The sequence below is a fragment of the Podarcis cretensis genome (assembly GCF_951804945.1).
Source record: "Podarcis cretensis genome assembly, chromosome: 2".
NCBI classification, from domain to species: Eukaryota; Metazoa; Chordata; class Lepidosauria; order Squamata; family Lacertidae; genus Podarcis; species Podarcis cretensis.
This window is the reverse complement of record NC_137171.1, coordinates 103,654,815-103,679,126: the sequence shown is the minus strand read 5'-3', so window position 1 is coordinate 103,679,126 and position 24,312 is coordinate 103,654,815. Positions and strand designations below refer to the sequence as shown.

Here is a 24,312-nt window from a genome sequence, read left to right as displayed (position 1 = left end):
TTGCACATGAGCCCATGTTGCCTCCCTTTTACCTGCAGGAGACGTGGGAGCCATTGGACAGGAGCGCCCTCTCTTTGTGGCTGGGCGGGCAGGCTCAGAGACGTAAATGGAGGGTCCAGGCCCCTGGGAAAGGCACGCCAGGTGCTGGCACTGTGACCGTGGCACTGCACCGCTGCCAGGTGCTGAAGCACCGCTGCAGCCTAGCATGCCACCCGCACCTTGAAGAAGCGGTTCCCCGACGGGGCAGCTGCACACAGCCAAGCGAGGGAGGCAGTCGCCACCAGCAATTGCAGCAGCGCCATGGGCAGCTGGAACCCTCACTGTGCGCCCCACGAAAAACATCCGGGGGGGGGATCCCCATTTTAGGAGTCCAATTTCTGTACATGTCTGGAATTTTCTGGATGTATAGCAAGCCTAGAGAGATTGAGCCAAAATGCATAGAGCAATGGAAGAGGGAAGGGAGAAAAACCCTCTTCTGCCCTCTGGCAAAGTGATCTCTTCCTCACCCAGCAGGGAATAATGAGAGAGAAGAGGGGGTATCAGAAATAGAGAGAGATAGAAAAGGGGGTGGTAGGGTGGGAGAAAAGGGATGCCCATCACTGTCTCTGGCCTTACCCAACATTAGCATGTGAGTCCTTTCAGATTACCCCAAGGTAATGCCCTTGGCATTAAAAAAAGTTTCCCACAGCCCTGATCTCGTCTCAAGGCAAACTTTCCCCTCTCCCCATCCTCAAATTCCATATATATATTATTTTGCATTAGTTTTTCATCAAGGTGGCAGTGGTTCTTCTTCATCAGTGGTTCTTCCCTGGACAGTCCCCGCCACTTGCCTAATGTCCAAGCCAGCAGCAACCTTGACCACAGCTCTGAGTGGCCTTGTTCTCTGCGAGGAGTATAGCTGGGTGGTTTACCACCTTTAAAAATAAAAGAAGATTCAATATGCAGGCCCGGTAAGAGAAAGGGTGTACAGAACCTACAAAGATTCCAGGGCACTTTCCTTAACTTCTGTTTTCCCTCATTTAAATTATCTATTTTATGTCCCTCCCTACAGTTAGCCTATATGATATATCATAAGGGTGTTTGCATGCTACATTCAACAAGCACACAGTCTTTGTAACTGTGTACACAAATAGTTTGAGCTTTACAGTTGTGCATTCATTCACATGTAACATCCACCGAGTGTACAGTCTTATGCAGCTGTGTACAGATATTTCACACAAGCTCCTATAGATGCACAGAGACAGCTTTTCCCTACACTCAGCATAATGTGTGAACAAGCCTTGTACAATGAGGGAGAGGGGCAGGAAGAGGAACCCTGACCTTGTGGGAAAAGCCATGGGAGAGTGAAGGTGCATGATTAACTTTAGAACATTAAAAATACTAAAATAATAAAAACCATACACATCTTGGTACTACATAAGAAACTAGTCTAGGGCCTCCTCGTAGTGGGGTAAAGATAGAGGTGAGAGCTGCAGTCATAGGGAGAGGCAGCAGGACAAATCCTTCAATAATTTGACCTTGTTTTAGGGAAGGAGGCTGCAGAGGGGAAGCGAAACACCAATAACTGAATAGCAGCTGATTGAATCAGTCATTGGGGCTGTCCTCAGTTTTGTGCAAATAAGAAAGCAATTCTGAGTCTCGTTTTGGGCATCTTGTTTTGAAGCTAGGAGGAGAGTTTATTCTGCCCTCATATCCCCAGAGCAATTCCTTAGCCTGGATTTAATTCAGACATATGCTAACTGCACACTTCTGATTTTATTCCCCCTTTTTAATGATCTCAGTTTGGCAAGATTTGTATGTATACCAATTAGCAGCCTATTTTGAAAATGAAATGAAGGATGAAAAGCACTCGTGCTGCATTTTGCACATTGGGTAAGCACGTCTCCTACATGGAGATTATCTCTCTATAGGAAAACTTTTAATGTGTGAAGTACCCCTGGGCCACAGGAAGAGAAACGGTACTTTCAGGAGAACCACCTGCATTAGTTACACCTGGGGAGGCTTGAATTTCCTCCCCTTTCCCTTGGCCTAAGCCAAGGAAGCGATGAGAACCATGATGAAAAGATGAATCGCTCTAACTCAAAGTGTCCATTCAAATCGAGAAGGCTAGACACTCAGCAATCAGACACGAAGTGCCTCTGAAAAAGGTGAATTCATTTTTAGTTGTCATCTTACTTACTGCCACTGATATACCCATTCTACATGAATTTGCCTAATAGAGGGGTAGAATTCTCAAGAAGAAAGGAAGTCCCCACAGTTGATATGAGACAGCAGACACAGTACAGGTGGGGGGCATTTTAGGCACGTCCAATTGATGTGTGACCACTGATAGGCAGGTCCTTTTGGACCTGGAAGAGGGAGAAATTGGGGTGGAACAGGGAAGGCTTATGCATGCTCCACCAGCACACAAGGAGGCCAGAAATGGAACCCCTGTGCAAAATGGTCACTGTCTATACGTCAAATTCTGGCTCCTTGATGGACATCATCTAGTTAAAACCCAGGCCAAGAGGTAAATGAAACAATCATACAGCAGCAACACACCTGAGGGTTCTGGAGCCAGCTTTTGGGATAGTGTGTGGATAGTTAATGTTAAGCAGGCACCTTTGCTGTATTATTTTTGATGTCTGCCAAAAAAATATTTTTGTGTAGGCAAGCCTACCCAGAATTATAATTTTATTATGTATGTTGGTTTGATGCTTTTGAATTATGGTGCTGGAGGAGACTCTTGAGAGTCCCATGGACTGCAAGAAGATCAAACCTATTCATTCTTAAAAAAATCAGCCCTGAGTGCTCACTGGAAGGACAGATCGTGAAGATAAGACTCCAATACTTTGGCCACCTCATGAGAAGAGAAGACTCCCTGGAAAAGACCCTGATGCTGGGAAAGATGGAGGGCACAAGGAAAAGGGGACGACAAAGGATGAGATGGTTGGACAGTGGTTTTTGAAGCTACCAACAAGTCTGACCAAACTGCGGGAGGCAGTGGAAGACAGGAGTGCCTGGCGTGCTCTGGTCCATGGGGTCATGAAGAGTCGGACACGACTAAATAACAATCTTTGTTTTTAATCTGTTTATTTTATCTATATTTGATAAATTTCATTATGGTTTTAAGGTTTGGTTTTTAAAAATCATTTTCTTGCAAACATTTGTTCAAGAAATATAACGCACAGAGCCTGAAATTGTTGGAATTTGTATAATTTATATATTCTTCACGGGAGTGCTGTGGACATACCTAAGGATCAATATACTTATCTGAACAAATTGAGCAGTGCTATTCAAGAGACACTATATAGTAATCATCTGAGGAGCTTGCATCAACTTTTTATGAGCAAGTCTCCACATCCTGTTGATGTCTTCCAGCAAATTGTCACAGAACTCTTGTCCTGTTTGATAACTTCTACAATTACCAAGTACACACAATCAACACATATTGGCTGGTTTGACAAAGTGGCTAAAAAAGTTCTGGTTTAGGCAATTAGGAATTTGCATAAGAATCCACCAGGGGAATCAATGAAAAATTTGAACAAACATAGACAGGAATACAAAAAAGTCTTTTAAAAATAAATGTCTGCTCGAAAACAATAAAGCTTGAATATATGAAAAACCAGTAGCAGTAATGAAACGGAGGGAAGACAAATTCTGGGAACTGATGGCCTGGGGGTTAAATGAAGTGAGATCATCACAGGAAACCTCAATTCATGCCTCTGATTCAATTAAATATTTCTCTGATACATTTGGTGGTCATTCTGGACAATCACATGTACCAAGATTGTATAACTTACCTGGATGGCAACCAGTCTCCTGCAATGAGATAAAAGCCCTTATTTCCTACCTGAAATTTTAGAAAAGCTCCTGGAGAAGATATGCTTCCATCAAAGCTCTATAAGGAATACAGTCTCAAACGCCATGGCTCCCAAACAAATCAGCTCCCAAACGATCGAAACCCGGAAGTGAGTGTTCTAAGTTTCGAACGTTCTTTTTGAAGCCAAACGTCCGACGGGGCTTCCACGGCTTCCTGCAGCCAATCAGAAACTTTGGTTTCTGAATGTTTTGGAAGTCGAATAGACTTCCGGAACGGATTCTGTTTGACTTTCAAGGTACAACTGTACATAGAATGGTGGGTGCCTATCCTGGCTGGTTTATTTACTACGATAAACAACATGGGCCAAATGCCCTCTAGATGGAAAATGGGTATCATTTTTCCAATTTATAAAAAAAGGAATAGTTTTTGGATCCTTCCTATCGGCCAGTTAGGTTGTTAGACATCTGCTCAAAGCTATATCCTTGAAATATATTCTTGATATATCCTGTAAAAATTATCAGACTGGTTGCAAAATAACAGCCTTATTCATGACAAACAAGTGGAATTCAGTGGACACAGTACCATTGATTAATGTTTTACTCCAAACCATATTATAAGGAAATATACTAAGAACATTAAGAATAATCTTTCTGTCGCCTTTATTGATCCTTCTGCTGCATTCCTCACTGTTAATCAAAACAGACTATGGGAGAAATTTCAAGTTGCTAACATTGACTGCAGACTTCTGCTATTGATCCAATAATTATGCAGCAATACAGAAATGAGGGTCAGAATAGGTTTAAATGGTGGTGTGACTGATGCTTTTAAAATGTCACAAGGAGTGAAGCAAGGTTGTATTCTGGCTCCCACTCTTTTTAACTTTTATATTAATGATTTGGTGACATATTGTGCCAATGCAAACTCCCCCTGTCCAGTAATTAGGAAAAGAAAGATCTCAGTATTGATGTATGCAGATAATTTAGTGCTCTTCTCTTTTTTTTCCAAATTGAAATGCCTTTACTGAGCTTTCACTGGTTTTCTTAAAAACCATAAGAAATGCCTTTACTGAGCTGCGTTTCCAAGACACCTCCTGAGGTCTTAGATGGTTTCCGCAACAAGGTCAACCTTCCTGTTGGTTTTTGTGGTCAACCTCAGGCAGAATAGGTCACTCGTTATCTGTTAGCCTGCCCCTTATACCGTATTGGCCGGAATATAAGCCACACCCAAATATAAGCCGCATCTTTAAAATCGGAGGGGGGAGGGAGAGAAAAAAGAAAAAATACCTGAATATAAGCCACTCCATTCCTCACTGCTCCTAGCTGCATCCTGGGGGGGGGGGGGAGCCGCGCTGTGTTGCCGGCGGCCTTTCCCCTTCCTCGCTCTCTCCCATCCTGGCCTTGTGGGAGGATGGGGGACTATGCACGGGGCGGGCGCCGCTTTGCCGCGCTCCTGGCGCTGTTTGCCCCGTGCTCCGGGCTGCGTACCATAAGGTTGTGAATATAAGCCACACTTCAACTTTTCACGGTCGGAATTTGGGGGGAAACTGAGGTTTATATTCAAGCCAATATGGTATAGAGGTACAAGAGATCGCCTTCTGAAATCTTTGTTCGCACAAGCAGGCAGGCAAACCCTGACAGAAATGGTGACAGTAATAGCTTTGTAACACATGTGGCCCACTGTGTACCGGGTGCAAAACATATCAGAAAAAGGAGTCAGATTATATCACTATACAGTGGTACCTCGGGTTACATACGCTTCAGGTTACAGACTCCGCTAACCCCGAAATAGTGCTTCAGGTTAAGAACTTTGCTTCAGGATGAGAACAGAAATCGTGCTCTGGCAGCACGGCGGCAGCAGGAGGCCCCATTAGCTAAAGTGGTGCTTCAGGTTAAGAACAGTTTCAGGTTAAGAACGCACCTCCGGAACAAATTAAGTATTTAACCTGAAGTACCACTGTAAATTGTTGTAGTGGTGTAGAGGTTTAATCTGAAATCAAGCTGGATTTGTGTTTGTGTGTGTCTTCCTCTTGCAAATAGGATTTTAAAAAGGCAAAATACTATTAGAATTGGATCTGTCAGAGATGCACAAGGGAAACTGTTTTAATGCTCAGAAACTTGGCAAAGTCTTTTTTTTATATTATGGAATTTTATATTAAGGGTTTATGTTCTGTATTAATTTATGAACTATTTGTTACAGTTTTTTGCAAACCCCTTGGAGGTTTTCCTGATTATGCAGCATATAAATCTTGTTAAATAAATAATCTTTCAGTGGACTGAAAGTTACCGGTAATTTTCAACAGATAATTACATCTATTGTTTTCCGTTAACACAGGGACCCCAAGGTAATAGCTTGGTAGGTTGAGGCTACCCTTTAAAATGACTAGGTAGACCTGAATTCCTTTCCACCATGGCTTAATCCTTTTTGAAGCCATTGCGCTAGTGATCACCATGCATTGCACGAAGGAAGACTTCGATTCATCCATTTTTTAACTTGGAAATCTTCCTACAGTATATGCTTCCTAAAGCCTGCTGAACATATTTGATGTTACACTACCTGGAAGAAAAAGAGAAGAAGAAAAAAGAGGGGGGGATCTGAAGTTTTCATTACACAGGAGGTCAAACAAGATTATCTTGTTGCTCCTTATCTGACTAAATATATAAAAACATCTCCAGAAAGAATCCAGTGAAAGCAGCAAGGCAAAGGAAATAAGCTTGCACAGCATGGGAGAAGTTCCATTGTTGCGAGTCGGAACCAACTCTAGGCATAAAGCACTTAATAAGAACCTTGCTGTTACCTTTTTCATAGCAATAGTAGGGGATTTGGCCAGTTAATCGCAAGAACCGCAGGGGATGCCGGTGAAAGAACAGTGGCTGTTCCTCCCCCTTTTGTTTTTGTCTTCTGGATTTTCCAATACGTAGATTTTAGCAAAGTTGATGAACGTCAGCAGATTTCACTTTGCTGACTAAAGTGCTTATCTGAAAATGAAATTACCGTATGTCCCTTTTCCTCTAAGGTGTGGTCTGTAAAATCTAAGAAGAGGAGTGTAACACATTAATCCCCAAACGGATGGCAATATGTTTCATGTGGAGATTGTGAGCTGTTTTAATTTAAAGGGGCCTTGCCCAATTTTGTAAGTGTCAGCTCCAAGATAAGATTTGATGGTAGTATTTGCAGTGGAGTCCTTGCAATGGAGGATTGTGGTGGCATGAACTCAGGCCAAGGATGTGGCTGTATGATGAGCCTTGAGGTTCGTCCTGCTCCAGAGCCTTTGTGGAAGTAATGTAAGCAGGGAGGGTTATCTGGAGCCTGCGTTGCAGATGACTTCTTTCAACAATTCACCCTTATCCCCCGATTGTGGGGTGTCATGATTCCATGTGGTGGGGAGAGAGAGAGAGAGAGAGAGAGAGAGAGAGAGAGAGAGAGACTCTCTCTGTGTGTGTGGAAATAATATAACAAAGCACCTCACTCACAAATTCTGTAGATTAGAGAAGCCACAGAAGAGAGATACTTTTCCATCCCTTCTAACTTTGGCTATAGCATGGCTATAACTAGCATCTCTCTCTACCTTGCTTGGCGGACCTGAATAAGTCTCTCCTCTTCTGAAGGCTGTACAAATTCTGCAGTTTGCTGAAGAACAAAATGGCTGCTCAAGCCATGATGTTTCCCTCCTCCTTCCTGTAACATGACTTGCCAGGCCCAGGCAGCCCTTTAAACATCCGTGCTTGTGAGCTGCTGCTTCTTCATGCTCTGTGTGGTCTTTTCTCAATGCTGAGAGAAGAATATCATGTAGCCAGGTTGCATGAAGTCTAACTGTATGTCTCTCATAGATCTCAGTGCACCTGAAACCCTCACCTTCACCATGGCTGAGGACAGTGCTTTTTTTCTAGAAAAAGAGGTGCCAGAACTCACCAAGAGCATATTCCTCGTTTTCTTAGAATGGCCATTGGCGCCCACCTGAGAGGTGCCGGAACTGAGTTCCAATGGGTTCCAGCCGAAAACAAGCCCTGGCTGAGGCGACCTCTTTATTTGCCAGCTGTGAGAAGAGGAGGGTGTGAAATTTAAAAGATATCTGTTCTAAGAGTTCTAACACTAACTGTTGCATGTCAGTTGTGCGTGGCCCACTCCTGCACCGAAACCTGTGAATTATCATTTGCTATCATGGGTAAGGTCTTTGTGTTGCCTTATGTTCCTTAAAAGCTGCTCCTATTATTTCCTAAGCTTAAAGAAAAAGGCAGGTAGGAAGGAAAGGTGAATCTGATACCCCTGTTTTCATGATGAGGGATGGACACTGTAATATTTCATGGACTTCATACCACACTTGACAGCATGTTTTCTATGAAGTAAGTCCCTCTGCATTTAATGAGGCTTGCTCGAGTGTAAGTGGGTATAGGCCCTCACATAGTTTTCTTTTCCCTTTAATAATGGAATTTTTTCAAAGCAACCTCCAAATTCTTACAGTCATAGAGGAATGTTTGACAAAGGTATGGCAGGACTGCTGAAAGGTAGCCCAAGAAGATTGGGTGTGTTTATTCGTTTGTTGTTCCCTCAATTGCTATATATATATATTTTTATATCTGCACATTTCAAATGGGTTCACCCCTGTTTGTCACATTAGAGTTGTTTCACTAGTAACAGGAAGGTTGTTTCAGAGGAATAATTTTTCAGCATACGTGCAACTAATCTACCAGTTCTAGCTGGGCGCGCACCAAGTTTGTGAAAACAGTATGTATATTATGTTAATTACTTGCACTTGAAATATGCAATTTGGTGTGACTTCTGGCTTGTGATACATATCTGATGTAGAAATATCGTTCCAGTGCTGAACAAGTTGCTCACCTCTGCTCCACATGAAATAAATCATATTTGGCACTTGTTTTAGCTATCAGTCTAGTCCAGCTGATGAAGATTTGATCTGGACTTGGCAGATCTGATCTGAATACCAAACACACTGTGAATTTATAGTCACACTCTCTGAGCCGTACTTGTCAGGGTGGATGAACTGACCATTATAGAAAATGGTTTGCATGCTAAAGGGGTTAGAAAGATGTTAGAATTTCGGCAAATATGACAGCTGGTGGAATCAAGTGGCTAGAGTGCCAAGAGATCTGAATTCAAATCCATGCTCAATTCATGAATCCATTGGGTCATCTTGAACAGAGAACGGCCTTGCCGTCTATTTCTTATATAAATATCGGGCAGTCCCATCAGGGAAGGAGAGCTGTATGAAGAGTCTGTCTATGTAACATACGTTAAAATGTTAAGAATACTAGAGAGTGTGGAACATTTGAGATCGTCTAACATTTTTGTGTAGAATCATAAAATCACAGAATTGTAGATTTGGAAGGAACCCCAAAGGCCAACTAGGCCATCCTCCTGCAATACAGGAGTCTCACCTAAATCATACATTACAAGTAGCCATCCAACCTCTGCTTGAAAGCCTCCAGAGAAGGAGAGTCCACCACCTCTGGCAGAAGTCTGTTCCACTGCTGAACAGCACTTACTGCCCAGCAGTGGCTAGATCCTGATTTGGCTTGGAGTGCTACATTGGGAAGGGGTGGAGGGAGTAAGGCATCAATATACACATCAGCAATGGGTTCTGCAAGGTTCTGCAGCTGCCCAAGGATGCCAGTTCCTGATGCTGGTCCTAAGTGTGCCAATGCACTAAGAATGAAAGAAGAGTCTGCTGGATCAAGCCAAAGGCCCATTTGGTCCAACATCCAGTTATCACAGTGGCCAATCAGGAGAAGCCTGCAAGCACTTTCCCCATTTGTGACATTCAGAGACTTGTCGCCTCCCACAGAGGAAGTACAACCAAGCCATCGTGGCTAGTAGCCCATGTGTTTAAGGAGCTTTCTTTAACTAGCGGGAAACCAAAATCACAGGATATGGCTGGAGGCGTGTAAAATAGATTCTGACTAATTTGTGCTGCCCATCACTTTAAAGTCACACCATTTTGCTTCTGCTTTTATTTTTACAGAGAAAGAGACCTTCTTGGACCCTTTCGTCTTAAGGGAGGTCCTGCCAGCATCTCTGGGAAGTTATTATCGGTATACAGGGTCACTGACTACCCCTCCGTGCAGTGAGATTGTGGAATGGATTGTTTTTCGCATGCCTGTTCCTATCTCTTATCGCCAGGTAGGTTTGAATCCACAAAGAGTTTGCCTGGTTCATTGTTTTTTTACTCCTTGCTTTTTTCCACCCAGTCCCTGATACTTAAGCTGCATCTAGATTTCCGATCCTTTTCATTTTGGGCATGCCCCATAAAATTGAATTTTTAGGAGGAGGAATGCACAAAAAAATATTGTTGATGGAAAAGGAAGTTGGCTAATTTTGTTTTATTGTTCTCTGAGCATGAGCCGCTCGACACGAGAAGATAATAGAACATGACATTCTATTTCCTTCCAAATGATCTTAGCTATTATCATTCTGTTCAGATACATTTGAACTGTGGTCTAAATATTTACACAGAATCCTTTCTTCTTTCACTCTCTTCATGTTTCTTCCGTGACATTCAGCTAAGTACACAGACACAGATTTAGTAGTTTGGGCTAATTACGTAAGGAAAGTAATGCTTTAGTTAATTTACCAACTTTGTCTGTTGTTGTTTTTACAACATCACAAAGCTGCCATTAGTGTGCCTCTGGAACGAGTATACAGAACCTTAAAAGTGAATGCATAGGAGGCCTTGTTGTAGATCAAGGCAGTGAGTGGCATTTTCATTGAGAGACATCCCTGAGCAATAACGTGGAAATATGCAGCTAAATGTTTAACAATTAAAAAGGCTTTGACATTTAAAACCTTTGTTTTCAAAATGTCTCCTTGCTAAAGTCTACCCTGCCTTTTATTTGCTTGTGTTAATACACCTCATTGCAACAGAGGCATCTGAGAGGGAACTGCTTATGTAAAAAGTCACTTGATCTTACCGAATGAATGTGTAAATATTCAATAGCTCCCCCTTGACAGAGGTAGATGAACACAACAAGCCAACAGTGAAGTCCACTGATTCTCAGTTGTTTTACTCAGAGGACACTCCAAATCATTTACCTTTTCCCAGTTTCTTGCCCTGTACTGTCTCCAGAATCCACGGCTGTCAAGAAATGGATTAGATCTAATCAACAGGTGTATTTTCTGTTTGCTGCTGGAGTTCAGAGTTTTGGATACTGAGCATTTTTGATCACTTCTAAAACTGAATAATCTTGTGCTGCCCGTATAGATGAACACCAGTTTCAATCTACTCATGCTCATATTAAATGCCAGCAAACTTTGGCTTTTGTATCACCAGTGAGTCAAAGCTATAACAATTCAGTAGCTCAGTTCATAAATTTCATATCTGCTAGACCCCACCGACCCTTGTCAAATAATCTCTGTTTAATTTGGGAAGTATTCAATTGGTAAAACATGGGTAGCAAAAGGTCTAAGCTGCCACATAGTGGGCATTTTGGAGACTCATAGATATAATATTTGCTCCACCACCATCCCGCCTTGCTAAGTCAATAGGTGAGAAGAATAGGGGAAGAAATAATAATAATAATAATAATAATAATAATAATAATAATAATAATTTTATTATTCATACCCCACCCATCTGGCTGGGTTTCCCCAGCCACTCTGGGTGGCTTACAGAATATATAAAACATAATAAAGCATCAGACATTAAAAACTTCCCGATACAGGGCTACCTTCAGATGTCTTCTAAAAGTTGTATAGTTCTTTATCTCCTTGACATCTGAAGGGAGGGTGTTCCACAGAGAGGGTGCCACTACTGAGAAGGCCCTTAGTAGATTAACATATATTTAAAAATAAATAAATCCTGAGTTTGTCCCTTGTAGCATATATCTCAAAGTGTGTTTCTCTCGTTATGATGAACTCATCATTTTTAATCTACTAGTACTTTTCAAAGCTGGATTCATAAGATTTTTAGTAGCTTTCAGCTGCCTAGCTTAAGTTGAGATCACTAAAGGCTTGGCATTCTTCTTTGGAGAGAGCACTCCACAACTGGGGCACTACCTCCATATATCCTCTCTTTTATGGGAACAAATCACCCCACTCCAGAGCAGGAGGTACATAAAGAAGGACACCAGCTAAGTATCTTAACTTGCTGGCAGGCTGGTATGGCAGAAGATGTTCCTTCAAGTTCTCCACCTCCAAGCCTTTTAGCTAATATGCAGCTGTCCCATTTTCTTACCTTACTTTCCTGGCTACTACAATGAGTCCCTTGTCTCATAATCTAAAACCGATTGAAGCATTATTCAGGGAACTCACAGAGCCCAGCCTTCCTAGCTGCAGCCAGGAACACATCTTTGCTTGAAAAATGTAAGCAATGGATCCAAACTACAAGAAAGAAGATTCCACCTAAACATTAGGAAGAACTTCCTGACAGTAAGAGCTGTTCAACAGTGGAATTTGCTGCCAAGGAGTGTGGTGGAGTCTCCTTCTTTGGAGGTCTTTAAGCAGAGGCTTGACAACCATATGTCAGGAGTGCTCTGATGGTGTTTCCTGCTTGGCAGGGGGTTGGACTCGATGGCCCTTGTGGTCTCTTCCAACTCTATGATTCTATGCCACTGTTATTATTCATTCCATTAGTTTTCCTCTGAATTTTTTTTTCATATTTCATATTTTTTCATATATTTTTTTCATATTTTCATATTTTTCATATTTTTTCAGCCCACTTCAGGAAAGTGTTTACACACTTTTATACCTCTGTGGGTTACAGGTTGTCGGCGTTTTAATGAAATGTTTGACTTGACAGAGTTTGCCAACGCAAATACATAAAAATGCAGTCTACATATGCAATCGCATTATACATCCTGGAAAATATATTGCCATTTTTATAGGTTGGTTCTGGAAATGTATTAGAAACAAATATGGTTTGATCTTGAACAACCTGGTGCTTTCAAGGGCCTGGACATTTTGGGTAAAAATCAAAATTGCTTCATCAGTTTCACTAATGAAGGTAGTTCTTCAAGCAATGGAAAATAAATGAATTTTTAAAGTGTTTGTCAAAAACAATTTGCAAGCTTGGTTTGCAAATTGCTTTTCACACACATGCTTTTCACTGCACATGGCTTTCTTTTGACCAGTTTTCTATGACTTGTAATTGAACCTAAGTGCAGACGATCTTTCCTCTTAGAGTATTTTAGAGATGAAAACTGGCAAAGCAAAGAGCTGTGTCAGACATGTGGTTCAGTGCCTTTGCCAGCTTGAGGCTCTTGTTGCTTTGGATTATTATTACCCTAAGGTCCCAGGGTGGGTTACGACAGCTAAAAGACAGTATTAAAAAACAGTTTAAAACCACTTATAGTCTAAGAAATAAGTTGGGTCCTAAAAATATACATCTCACATGTGAAAAGCCAAGGTAAAGAAGTGCATCTTCTCCGTCTTCCGAAAACTGTGTTATGAAGTTACCCTATGCACCTCTGTGGTGAGGGAGTTCCACAGCTTACAACTCCAGCACAACCTCCTGGCTGGCTGATGCTGATGAGGGTTGTCATCCAAAACAGCTGGAGGGCACCAGGTTGGCAAAGGCTGAAGTGGAGAATTAGGGAGCTTGAAAGGAGCAAGATCCATTTCCAGCTTTGCTCCTATCTTCAGAGCGGTAGTCGTCCCCCTCAACCCCTCTTTTTAGCCCCTTCCTCATTCTGTCCATCTAGTGCTAAGTTTGTTATCTCTGTGTGGCAGGGCCAAGCTTTTATAGTATCTACAGCTTGCAGCACAATAGGTCCCTCTACTCTAGCAACCGCTGGCCCTTCTAGATACTGCTGTAAACACAAATAATGGAAAGATGGAATGGCTGTGTGCTGAGCTGTGATTTGTGTATTGAATGTGTGCCCCTCTTCTGCAGGATAATAGTAAAACACACATACACAATGCCTTATAAAACAAAAGAGGGGGCTGTATATATCTGTAAGTACATACAGTACAGAGAGGCTAGGAAAGAATATTTTTCTTGCCTCCTCCAGACCCTAACTTTGTAGAGGGTTTCTAAAGTGTTTGCTCGCTTGGCAGGCTAAAAATGGGGCTAGATAAAGCTGTTGGCAGTGATTTCAGCGGGCAGCCTGGTTTCCTGTTTGATTTATCAGTCTTGGCATCAGTACTTCCTGCCATTTTGCATTCTTATCAGCTGCCCAGATTTTGCCACATTGGTTTTTTTCCCCCTAATTAATGCCCCCCTCCTTTCCCCCCTTCCTTTTTCTTTCCCTTCATGCTGGTTTGCTACATTCAGCTGGAAGCGTTCTATTCCATATTTACCACGGAACAGCAAGACCACGTCAAGTCTGTGGAATACCTGAGGAATAACTTCCGGCCTCAGCAGAGCCTCAACAACAGGGTAGTTTCCAAGTCTGCTGTGAAGGATGCTTGGAGCCAAATTACAACCAGCAGCTTTGAAAACCCACTTGGCACCGAAGCCTCCAAAGGTAGAATGGGGTACACCATTTAAAACAAGGGGAAATGTTGTGCCTTTAGCTCTTTTGGGGTTTTTCTTCACACGAGCTATTCAGGGCTGCATAAATATACCGTTGCACTTTTCTGCGAATATATTTTGTTTAAAAAGCACATCTCCAACCCGCCTGCCCTCCAGATGAACCACTGTTGTGCGCCCATCAGACGTGTCCAGGAAATCAGACTTGTACTGCCACAACCTAAAGCAGGAGGTTAGGTTGAGGGTAGGGTATTAGGGAACCTCAGCAAGATGAGAGGCTCTTCCAGACTGTTGCATTAATAATCTGAATGGAAAACACTTGGACACCACTCTAAGCAATGCTGTGACATTTCATGCTGCTTTGGTTCTGCTTGTGAACCTTGATTTCACAAAAAGACAAAAATGTGATGTTCCTAACATGGGAGGCTTGTGTCCCCCCAATTTTATTTTATTTTAATAATTGTGATCTGATGGGATGCCAACTTTATCGGTCATAGACAAAGGCCATCACAGCTTAAAACAAACACAAGACAACCATTCTATTCTTGGGGTAGTAGTAGCTCCTGCCACTTCCAATGCTTACACTGATATTTCAGGCTTTACAGAGGGCCCATGTTTTGCTAAGCATTTATTTCCGTAAAAGTGCTGAAAAGCAGAAACCTTAAATGAAGCACACTTTCTGCTTAAGTTGCTTTTTAGATTTTCCATGTCTTTGGGATGCTGTCACACTGATCGTCCCGCTGGCTTCAGGAGGCAGTTTTGTTTCGTAATGAAAATTATTGAGGTTTCCTGAGGAATCCCTAATTTAATTAGCAAATCAATCAATGAATGAATTATATTGTTTCCCAAAGCTTCTGAAATTTAAAATCCCATAAAAGGTAGTATATTGTTGCTGTTATTATTCATTTCTCTACTGCTTTATAGTTTTAAGGAAAAGAATCTCAAAGCGACTTACTGCATTAAAAGATCAAATAGAACAATCCAGAATAAAACATTGCTGAAGTAAGTCAAGCTAAAAGTGTACATTCAATGCAACACATTTAACAGGAAGCTAAAATATTATCTTAAAAGATTTCAAAATAAAACGTTACAAAGGAGGTCGACTACAGAATGCAAATTTAATGCAGCAAAGTCAACAAAAGAAAAATCCTAAACATTTCAAAAGAAAACACTACCAAAGGAAGTCAGATGTAAAATGCACATTTAAAGCAACATAGTTGGGAAGAAAATAAAATGTTACCATAAGCATTGAACCTATCTGCTGCTGTTCCTGCCAGTTCTGCCAATCATGGTGAGTGGCGGCTGTGGAAGCTCAGGCTCAATGACTTGGGTCTGCACTAAGAATCAGCCAAGATGGCCTCTGGCCTCTTCAGCAACCTCAGCTTTTGTAGCTGGAGTCACTGAGGGTCCTGTCTTTCCAGGCCAGGTGGAAAAAGGCCTACAAGGCAGGGAACAAGTCTTTCAGGACTCACAACCATGATGGTCCCTATTGATATACATAGCTCAATCTGCTATGTAGATAGATACACCTATCCTGTACTAACTCACACACTTGCTGAGGCACATTGACCCAATGTATGATGGGACACACCACATGTGAGGTCAGTATGCAAACTGGCCTCACATGCTTTGTGGCATGTCCTGAAAAGGCATGCAGCCTGCCTCATGAAGATCAGCCATAAACAAAGCAAGCAGGCTCTGTGAGCCTTCCTTTCCCCCAGGAACCCAGATAGCAAGGGGCTGTGGAGAGTAGTTATTCACTCCACATGCACCAACACGTACATATGTGCACATAAACAAAGCTTTGGGGAAAGTGGTCGAGATCACAAGTGAGCTGAAAAATATGGTTAATCAAAAAATGTAGCATGCTCAGGCCTAATAATGACACTCCAGTTATGAGTGTTTGGAGCCGGTGTTGTATCATTGTCAGGAAGCATTAATATTTATTGGCTGTGGGTTGCTCACCTCAGGGGCACTAATGAAAGGCAATAGCTTGCATTATAAGAAAGTGACAAAATGGGCTTCTTTTTGTTTTGAGAGCAGCCCAGGTGCCTTGGTAACATGTTGCACAGTATTCGAGAAGCTTTACCACTTGGGGTGAATGCCTGGATAGAGTTCATCTCAATCGATGGTGTGGAAATGATGAAACAGCCGTATCATCAAGTGCTCAGTGCTTCTGGCCACACTGCCTTTTTCTGGCTCCACACTCGTTTCCAGGCTGAAAACAGCTCTATAGTGCTAGGGATGGTTACAGCCATAAAGAATTCAGAACAGGGCTGGGGATCCATGGTACTCTAGATGTGACAGCATTCCAGTTCCCAGCCAGCAGGGCCAGTGGTCCAGGAGAATAGGAACTGCAGTTGAGGAAGGCCTATGTCAGGAGGACCATAGGTTCTCCAATCCCTGGCATAGACAGAGTCCACATACAGTTGCTGCAGTACTGACATAATGCTCTTTTTCCAGATGAGAAGTGTGTGACGAACTGGGAACTTTTAAATCTGTGCTTTGCTGCCTCATATTGAGGCACCAAGAGCTGAAGGTCAGATGGTTCCTCAGGCTATGATACCTCCTCAGGCTCCAGAGTGACTCCACCCAGACTCTTCTTCTGTGACTCTTCTTCTGTGTCAGGCTTAGTCTTTGCCTGGGTAACAGTCAGCCTTGTTAGCATTGACTCTCGTATCTATAAGTGTTCCTCAATTACAGGTCTTCCTGTTTGCTTAGATTTTCCCTCAGATCCTTGTCCCAGCAGCTCAGGTCTGTTGTTTTCCATCTGTCCAGCTCTCTAAATCTGTATAATGCCCATCATCAGAGAAGAGTATAGTGTTGCTACTGAAGTGACCCATTTTCTCTTCTAACTTTAACACACCAAAGAAGCAACTGTCATAGTGTCATAACTCTTCCCAGCCTGGGAATTTGCTGTGATGGATAAGGAGCTATGGAGGCTGCTTTCTGCAGAAGATGCTAATTATATGCCGTTTATGGTTAAAATATGCTTGGGGTTAAAATATATTTGTGGTTAACATACACTTGCCCAATACAGGAAGCCAATTTGCCAAGGGGTTGAGGTGAAGAAGTCTTATCCCAGTTTTTACCACATGCTAAAATGCATGGTAGGAGAGAAAAATCCCACCATGTGTCCATTAATCCATTTGACAAAGCAGAGACATGTTAGGCATCTTTGCCACTTGGTAAGTTCATCATCTATACTTCATTGCTGAGCGTGGATGTGAACTTGGGTCTCCACAGTGCTGATCATTTAAACCAAAACTACTGATTTGCATCATTAAGTGCCTGGTCAGAGGCTCTTGAAATCTTGGACGAGGTGCATCACATTGATTCATATTCTCCATGCATAGAACATTAAGTAGCTGACTGATTCCATTCTGGGCAAAGGCGTCTCTGAGGTCTGATTCACACAAAATGTTTTTGCATGGTTTATGTCATTGACCCAACTGAATTACTACAGTGATACTGTGACATTTATAGTCGCAAGCACAGCACATGTAGCTTCCCATGTGATTTGTGTGGCTCAGCCTGAATTTTCTGCAGCGCATATTCTGTTTATTTTATATTTATCTTATTTTATAGCTTTCTGTCCCATCCTTCCTCCAAAATGGAGCACAGGGTATTTTTCCCCCAGTCTTCAGAAGAAAAAGGCCCCCAGAGCAGCTTGCCAAATGTCACCGATAAGACAGCCCCTGCCCCCAAGCTTATCATCTTATAGACACAACACAAAAGGAAAAGAGGTTGTGGGGGAAGGAGGGGAGGTATAGCAAACTTGGGTACTGTTTCTTAGTTACATAACTCTTGTCATGAGCAACTGGAATTAAAAGATTTCAAAGAGAGCATCCTAAAGTTGCTGTTCTCCCTGCACAGTTGAAGGAGAGGCCCTGCAGTTCCATCATTCTCCCTGTCTTATATTAGAGCCTCATGGAATGGCTTCTGTAGATGATGGTGCTAGAAGGATCTTCGGTAGGTAGCAGTGGTAGGCAAAAGTGCCTTGATGAACCCTTAGCAATCAGAATGAACAATACTGGGCTGGGTAGATAGTCAGCATAAGGCAGATTCTTTGGTAATCTCAAACATATGCTGGAGATATTTCACTAGTATGTCTAGTACAGGCTTCCTCAAACTTGGCCCTCCAGATGTTTTTGGCCTACAGCTCCCATGATTCCTAGCTAGCAGGACCAGTGGTCAGGGATGATGGGAACTGTAGTCTCAAAACATCTGGAGGGCTGAGTTTGAGGAAGCCTGGTCTAGTACAACATGACAAAGATCACCATGTCAAAATGATCTGTGAATTCAGGTCGCCAAGACCAAATGGGAGCTAGGATTTGAGCCCAGATCTCCAGGTGTCTTGGCGACGGCTGTTGGCATTTTGCTCCATCTTAGACTAAGCAGCTATTTGAGCTCTTCACCCCTATGCCATGTGAATTATGCCAGCGCAGATTGCTGTCCTCCCCCCGCCCACCAGTAGTGGACTGGCAGAGCTGTTATATGAAACCACACATTCTGGAATAGTTCTGTTTCCTGGGTGGATGGGCGATTTCTCCCAGGGACACCCCTATTCTGTCCTTTAGTGGGGCACATGGGGTGATGATCGCTCATTTCAGGCTAGCTTGTCCTTGAGTGGCTGCTTGTGGTTAAGACTCTGTCTGCAGTGACAAATGGGATGCAGTTCTCTCAGGCTTGGTTGGCGTGCTAAGTGGACAAGAAGCTCTAGGTGCATTTTTGCAAACTTGGAAAAAAGAAATACGCTCTCCCAGGGTTTCCAGTCTGAAATGAATTGTCATGCCTCCCTCTGAAGGTGACAGGGCTGGCTTGTATTTGTTGCTGAGAGACAGCAATGTGACTCTTCTGCAGCCTTTGCCTCAGCAAAGGTGAGGGAGGAAACGAAATGGCTGATCTGCTGCACAGCCAGAGCTGCTGACATATAAATGAAATGACTTGAAGTCAAAATCCATGAGCAGAAGAAGCTCAGCTTGTTTATTCAACTCCTAACATCACTACATCCCTCTGTGGTGTCATCCATTCACAAAAGCACTGTGGACATAGATTTTTTGTTTTTTACTGGCAAACAAAAATAGAAGAGCTTTGGTCACACGCTGACTAACATCCTTGTTGATGGTGTCAGAGAAGAACAGCAAAAGTATCAGGGTGCATTTGCACTGGTCCGTGTGTGTGTGTGTGTGTGTGTGTGTGTGTGTGTAGAAACTGCACTTGTTGTTCCTGGGATTGAGCACCCCGTTCTCACAGTGGTCATCGAGATGCCTGTGGGAAATTGGGAAGCAGGATCCGAGCACAATAGCCCTGTCCCCTCCTGTGGCTTCCAGCAACTGGTATTCAGAAGCATCACTGCCTCCGACAGTGGAAGCAGTGCAAAGCCGTAACTTTTTTTAGCACTCCCTGTTCAGATTTCACCTAAGTCATGAACTCACTGCATGTCCTTAGGCCCTGGAGAGCTGCGACCGGTCAAAGCAGACCAGCTTTCCCCAAACTAGTCCGCTCCAGATATCATTGGACTACTGCGACTCCTGTGTCTGACTGGGGATGATGGGAGTTGTAGTCCAACAACATCTGGAAAGCACTAGGTTAAGGAGGGTTGGAGCAGACAATGCTGGTCTTAATGGATCAATAGTCTATGAGGCAGCTTCCTATGTTTTGGATGTCTGCTTTTCTGAAGGAAGTATTCATGTCTCTTGTGGAAGTACCCTTATCATTTGTGACCTGTACCAGATCCGGATTCTTATCTTCCTGCCCTTTTTCTGAACTCTTTCAAGTACTCCATCCTCCAGCCAAGATCCTTGCCTCCTTCCCAGTCTCCTAGTTCCCTTAGTCTTGGTCCAATTCCACCCTTATCTTTCCCCACAACTGAGTCGCCACTTTCTGTTCTCACATGTCTGGAGATAGGAATTCTGGTTTGGCAAGACAGTGTTTTCATTCAGACTTGGAATATTCAGGGATATCTTTCACAGCAGATGAAATGCAGACCCACCTGCTTACATTTTTGCTGGTAGACGTGATTTTGTCACCACTGTGCTACAATTAACAAAGAAAGCTTAGCCCCTTCCCAGAGATAGTATGTCAACAGGTACAGGGATGGTGCTTAGCAGCCATTTCTGCTGTTATGAATTGCTATGAGTTTGTATTGAATTTTATTACTTGTTGGATGAAATGATTTGTTTATTGCCTTATTTATATGCTGTTGTGGTTTTTATATGATTATAGTGATTATAATGTTGCTTTTTAATGTTATTGTTGTTATTGTGAGATGGTTTGAGCTTAGCATTGTTGTTGGAAAAGCAGCATACAAATATTCCAATCTGACCAATAAAAACAAAACAAAACAAAACAAGAAGGCTATGAAAGGGTCCTTAGCAGTTTGATCAGTTGGTTTCCCAGACTTTTATGGTTCTTACTGTGAGTCTACAGTAAGCCTTTTTTTATTTTCCAGAGCATGTTGTTTTATTTTCTGTCTCCTGTCACTGTAAATCAAGACTGACTCTTAAAATTGTCAACAAGGTGAAAACGTGACTTCTTTGCAGCATTTTAGATCTGAAAGTGATGTGCAAATCTGATCTGGCAGTCAGAATAACCTGAACTTGTATATGATTTATTGATCCTGGACTGACAAGTAGTAAATAAAGCCACACATCCCATATTAAGTAATGGAGAATGGCCACAACCCACTTTAGTGCCATAGACTTTTATTTTCTTTTTATGGCACTACTCCAGAGTAAGTGGGCTGTGGATTACAGATAGGCGCTCTTGTTTTTCAACATTTATTAGTGTCTGTCAATGAAACCAGCATAATGTTGCTCATAATAATGCCAGCAAATCATCACTGAACTGTCAGAGCTCCAGGGCCAAGGTCTGGAGGTATTCCTGCTGTTGATCTAGATATCCCCAACAATGCATGCCCATCAGTTGGGAATCTAAATACAAAACATAGTAGGTGCCCATAAACTGGCAGAAGCTAGGCGCCTCTAGGAATAAATGTCTGCAGAAGCAGCCTGAAAATCAGAGAGTAATTTGCTCTGCACATGAGAATTTGCTCTTTTGGAGGTGCTTTCAGGGAGCAGTGCCAGCTTCAGGTTTCCAGGACTTTAAAAGGGTATTTTTTCTTTTTTAAGGTCTTGCCTTTAGAAATATAAGCAGGGCCTACTTGTTCTATCTTCCCAGTCTCAAACGTTTTACAGCAAAAGGGATGATATGGACATGTAGGGATGATGTGGACATGTAATAAAGCATTCTTCTTGTAGTGTCCTGACAATTTATGGTTATTTAAATCCATTTTGTAGCAAAGGGGATTAGGGTCACACTGAAAACTTTGGTTGAGGCTGAGCTATATCTAATTTGTGTACTTTCTTTAAGGCCTTTGCTCAGCTGGAAGTGAGGTGTTGGAGGGTTTGACAGATAGACACTCAAATCCAAGCAAACTACTCCACCACAGCTGCATCTGGTCTGTGGAATCGAGTGGATACTTCAGTTTGAATTATTAGACTCCGAAGAATCTCAAACCCTTTGCACACACCAGTTAGGGTGCATCATGAATGTGTGATGGGGGGGCAGCAAGATCATGGCCCACCTGACCCCAGGGAGGGGGCAGCTCACTTAATTGGATTCAATGTATGGTGTGGTGGTGATGCCCAAGGTAAAGGTAAAGGAACCCCTGGCCGTTATGTCCAGTCGTGACCGACTCTGGGGTTGCAGCGCTTATCTCGCTTTACTGGCCGAGGGAGCCGGCGTACAGCTTCTGGGTCATGTGGCCAGAATGACTAAGCCGCTTCTGGCAAAACCAGAGCAGCGCACAGAAACACCGTTTACCTTCCCACCGGAGCGGTACCTATTTATCTACTTGACTTTGACGTGCTTTCGAACTGCTAGGTGGGCAGGATCTGGGACTGAGTAACGGGAGCTCACCCCGTCTTGAGGATTCGAACCGCCGACCTTCTGATCAGCAACCCTTCGCTCTGTGGTTTAGACCACAGCGCCACCTGCGTCCCTGATGCCCTATGTACACATACCTAATTGTGGTTGTTTCTTACTAAGCAAAATGAGGCATAAGAAGTGCAGGTTATTGAGCCTTCACATGTTGGCATCTAAAGTGGAAAGGCAAACTAGACTCAGGGTGTCTTTAAAATAAATAATATAAAAAAATCACACACATATGATTGATAATTAGGAGTTCTTCATCCCCCTGTAGATCTTTTCCTTCAGTATCTCTGATTTAGGGTGATAAATTGTTGTTTATAGAAGTATATTTGTTATATCATGTCCAAAGCTTTGGGGCTCATTAACTGTGCTGTTGCAAGCTTCACAACACTTATCCGAGCGTCCCCCGAGGTGTCCTCTTGACATCAGAGTTCTCTGGCGCAGATGCCTGATTGCCTCCCCAAAGGTGCCAGATTGCCCTTCGCCAGAGCCTCGAATGGCGCTCTGGTCACCCGTGGGGATTTGCCTTCAAGTGCCACCTTTAATTGTGATCCTAGACTTAGTTAATGAACAGTTATAGTTTTACTACATTAGCACCTACCAAGTGGCGTTGACTCTAAATCGGCATCTGTGATATTTCTCAAGTATTCCACACAAATTCTCTCTTCTCCCCCTTCAGTATTTACATCCTCGTCACATGCTTCCTTTTCATAATGTACCTTGCATCGTGTTGGCACATCAGTAAGATTCTAATCACATCTTTCAGTGTGGTCCCTTTGGATTTTTCCATTATTATTATTATTATTATTTTAAAGGTACATCATGTGTGGATTTCAGATTTCTGCTGCCTTGTCATCTATTTTTCCTTCTCACCATTTCCTTCATTGGTACAGTTTCATTGACGTGTCAACCTGAGAACAGGGCCTGGTGTCGTCATTGTCTATATATAGTTTTTTGTTAATTGCATGACAGCTAAGTATCTTGTGTGATAATGCCCCCACCTCTGCAAGTCTGTCTGTCTTGTTCTCCTTCTAAATCACTTACCTCTGAAACTTGAGAGGTAAAAGGAAGCTACAATGCATGTGTACGAAATCTGTCAGCATTTCCTGTAAGTACTACAGGTACTACAGAGGGGAATAGGTAGCCATTGGTGACTTTGTGATACCAGCAGCCATTCTTATTTTTAAAACATAGCAAGTTCATTGTTAGCCCATTCTACAGAAAAAGTATGATACATGCGTTTGTTGTGGTTTACGTGCTATGGCTTATTGAACCTAGGTAAAGGTAAAGGTAAAGGTACCCCTGCCCATACGGGCCAGTCTTGACAGACTCTGGGGTTGTGCGCCCATCTCACTTAAGAGGCCAGGGGCCAGCGCTGTCCGGAGACACTTCCGGCTCACGTGGCCAGCGTGACATCGCTGCTCTGGCGAACCAGAGTCGCACACGGAAACGCCGTTTACCTTCCCGCTGGTAAGCGGTCCCTATTTATCTACTTGCACCCGGAGGTGCTTTCGAACTGCTAGGTTGGCAGGCGCTGGGAGCGAGCAGCGGGAGCGCACCCAGCCGCAGGGATTCGAACCGCCGACCTTTCGATCGGCAAGTCCTAGGCGCTGAGGCTTTAACCCACAGCGCCACCTGCGTCCCGACAGCGTACAAAAATGACAATAATTCACTTTGAATGGTCGGTGACTCTCTTTTGTGGCACTTAATACCATTTTTGGACCTTCTTTTGAAAGAGACAAAAATTAGCTTATTTTGATACCAAAATAAGCCCAATTGGTTGAAAAATAAGCAAAACAGAAGTTTTTTTCTAAACTGATGCAGAAATTGCATTCGCCTAAATTGTGCGAAAATCAGGATTTTTACAAATTTCTCCTGTGCCCAATTTTGGCCCAAAAAAATCTTTAAAAATTAATCTGAGGTGAGCACGTGGCACCAGGTGATTTGGCGTTGAATGACCCCCCAGTAACTTAACAAAGAGGAAAGATGTTTTTCTGTGGCGGAGTGTTTGCCTGGAAGATTTGTGTGAGAGTGTCAGGTGGTCTGGACACCCCTATTTTTGGCCACACCCACCTCTGGCAGGCAGCCCACATCCCCGAAGCTTGGTGAAAGGTAAATATGGTCCTTAGGCCAAAAGAGGTTAGCCATCTCTGCC

The 24,312-nt window shown here is 42.9% G+C and overlaps 1 protein-coding gene across 4 annotated transcripts in view; it reads left to right on the top strand.

Annotated features, from left to right (window-relative positions):
- Positions 1 to 24,312, top strand: part of PTPRG (protein tyrosine phosphatase receptor type G) — a 559,059-nt gene that overhangs the window by 426,549 nt on the left and 108,198 nt on the right. For all 4 annotated transcript variants that reach the window (XM_079957946.1, XM_079957945.1, XM_079957948.1 and 1 more), the window contains exons 7-8: positions 9,780 to 9,937; positions 14,025 to 14,217. In XM_079957946.1, coding sequence (XP_079814072.1) covers positions 9,780 to 9,937; positions 14,025 to 14,217 — 351 coding nt within the window. The remainder of the gene's footprint in view (positions 1 to 9,779; positions 9,938 to 14,024; positions 14,218 to 24,312) is intronic.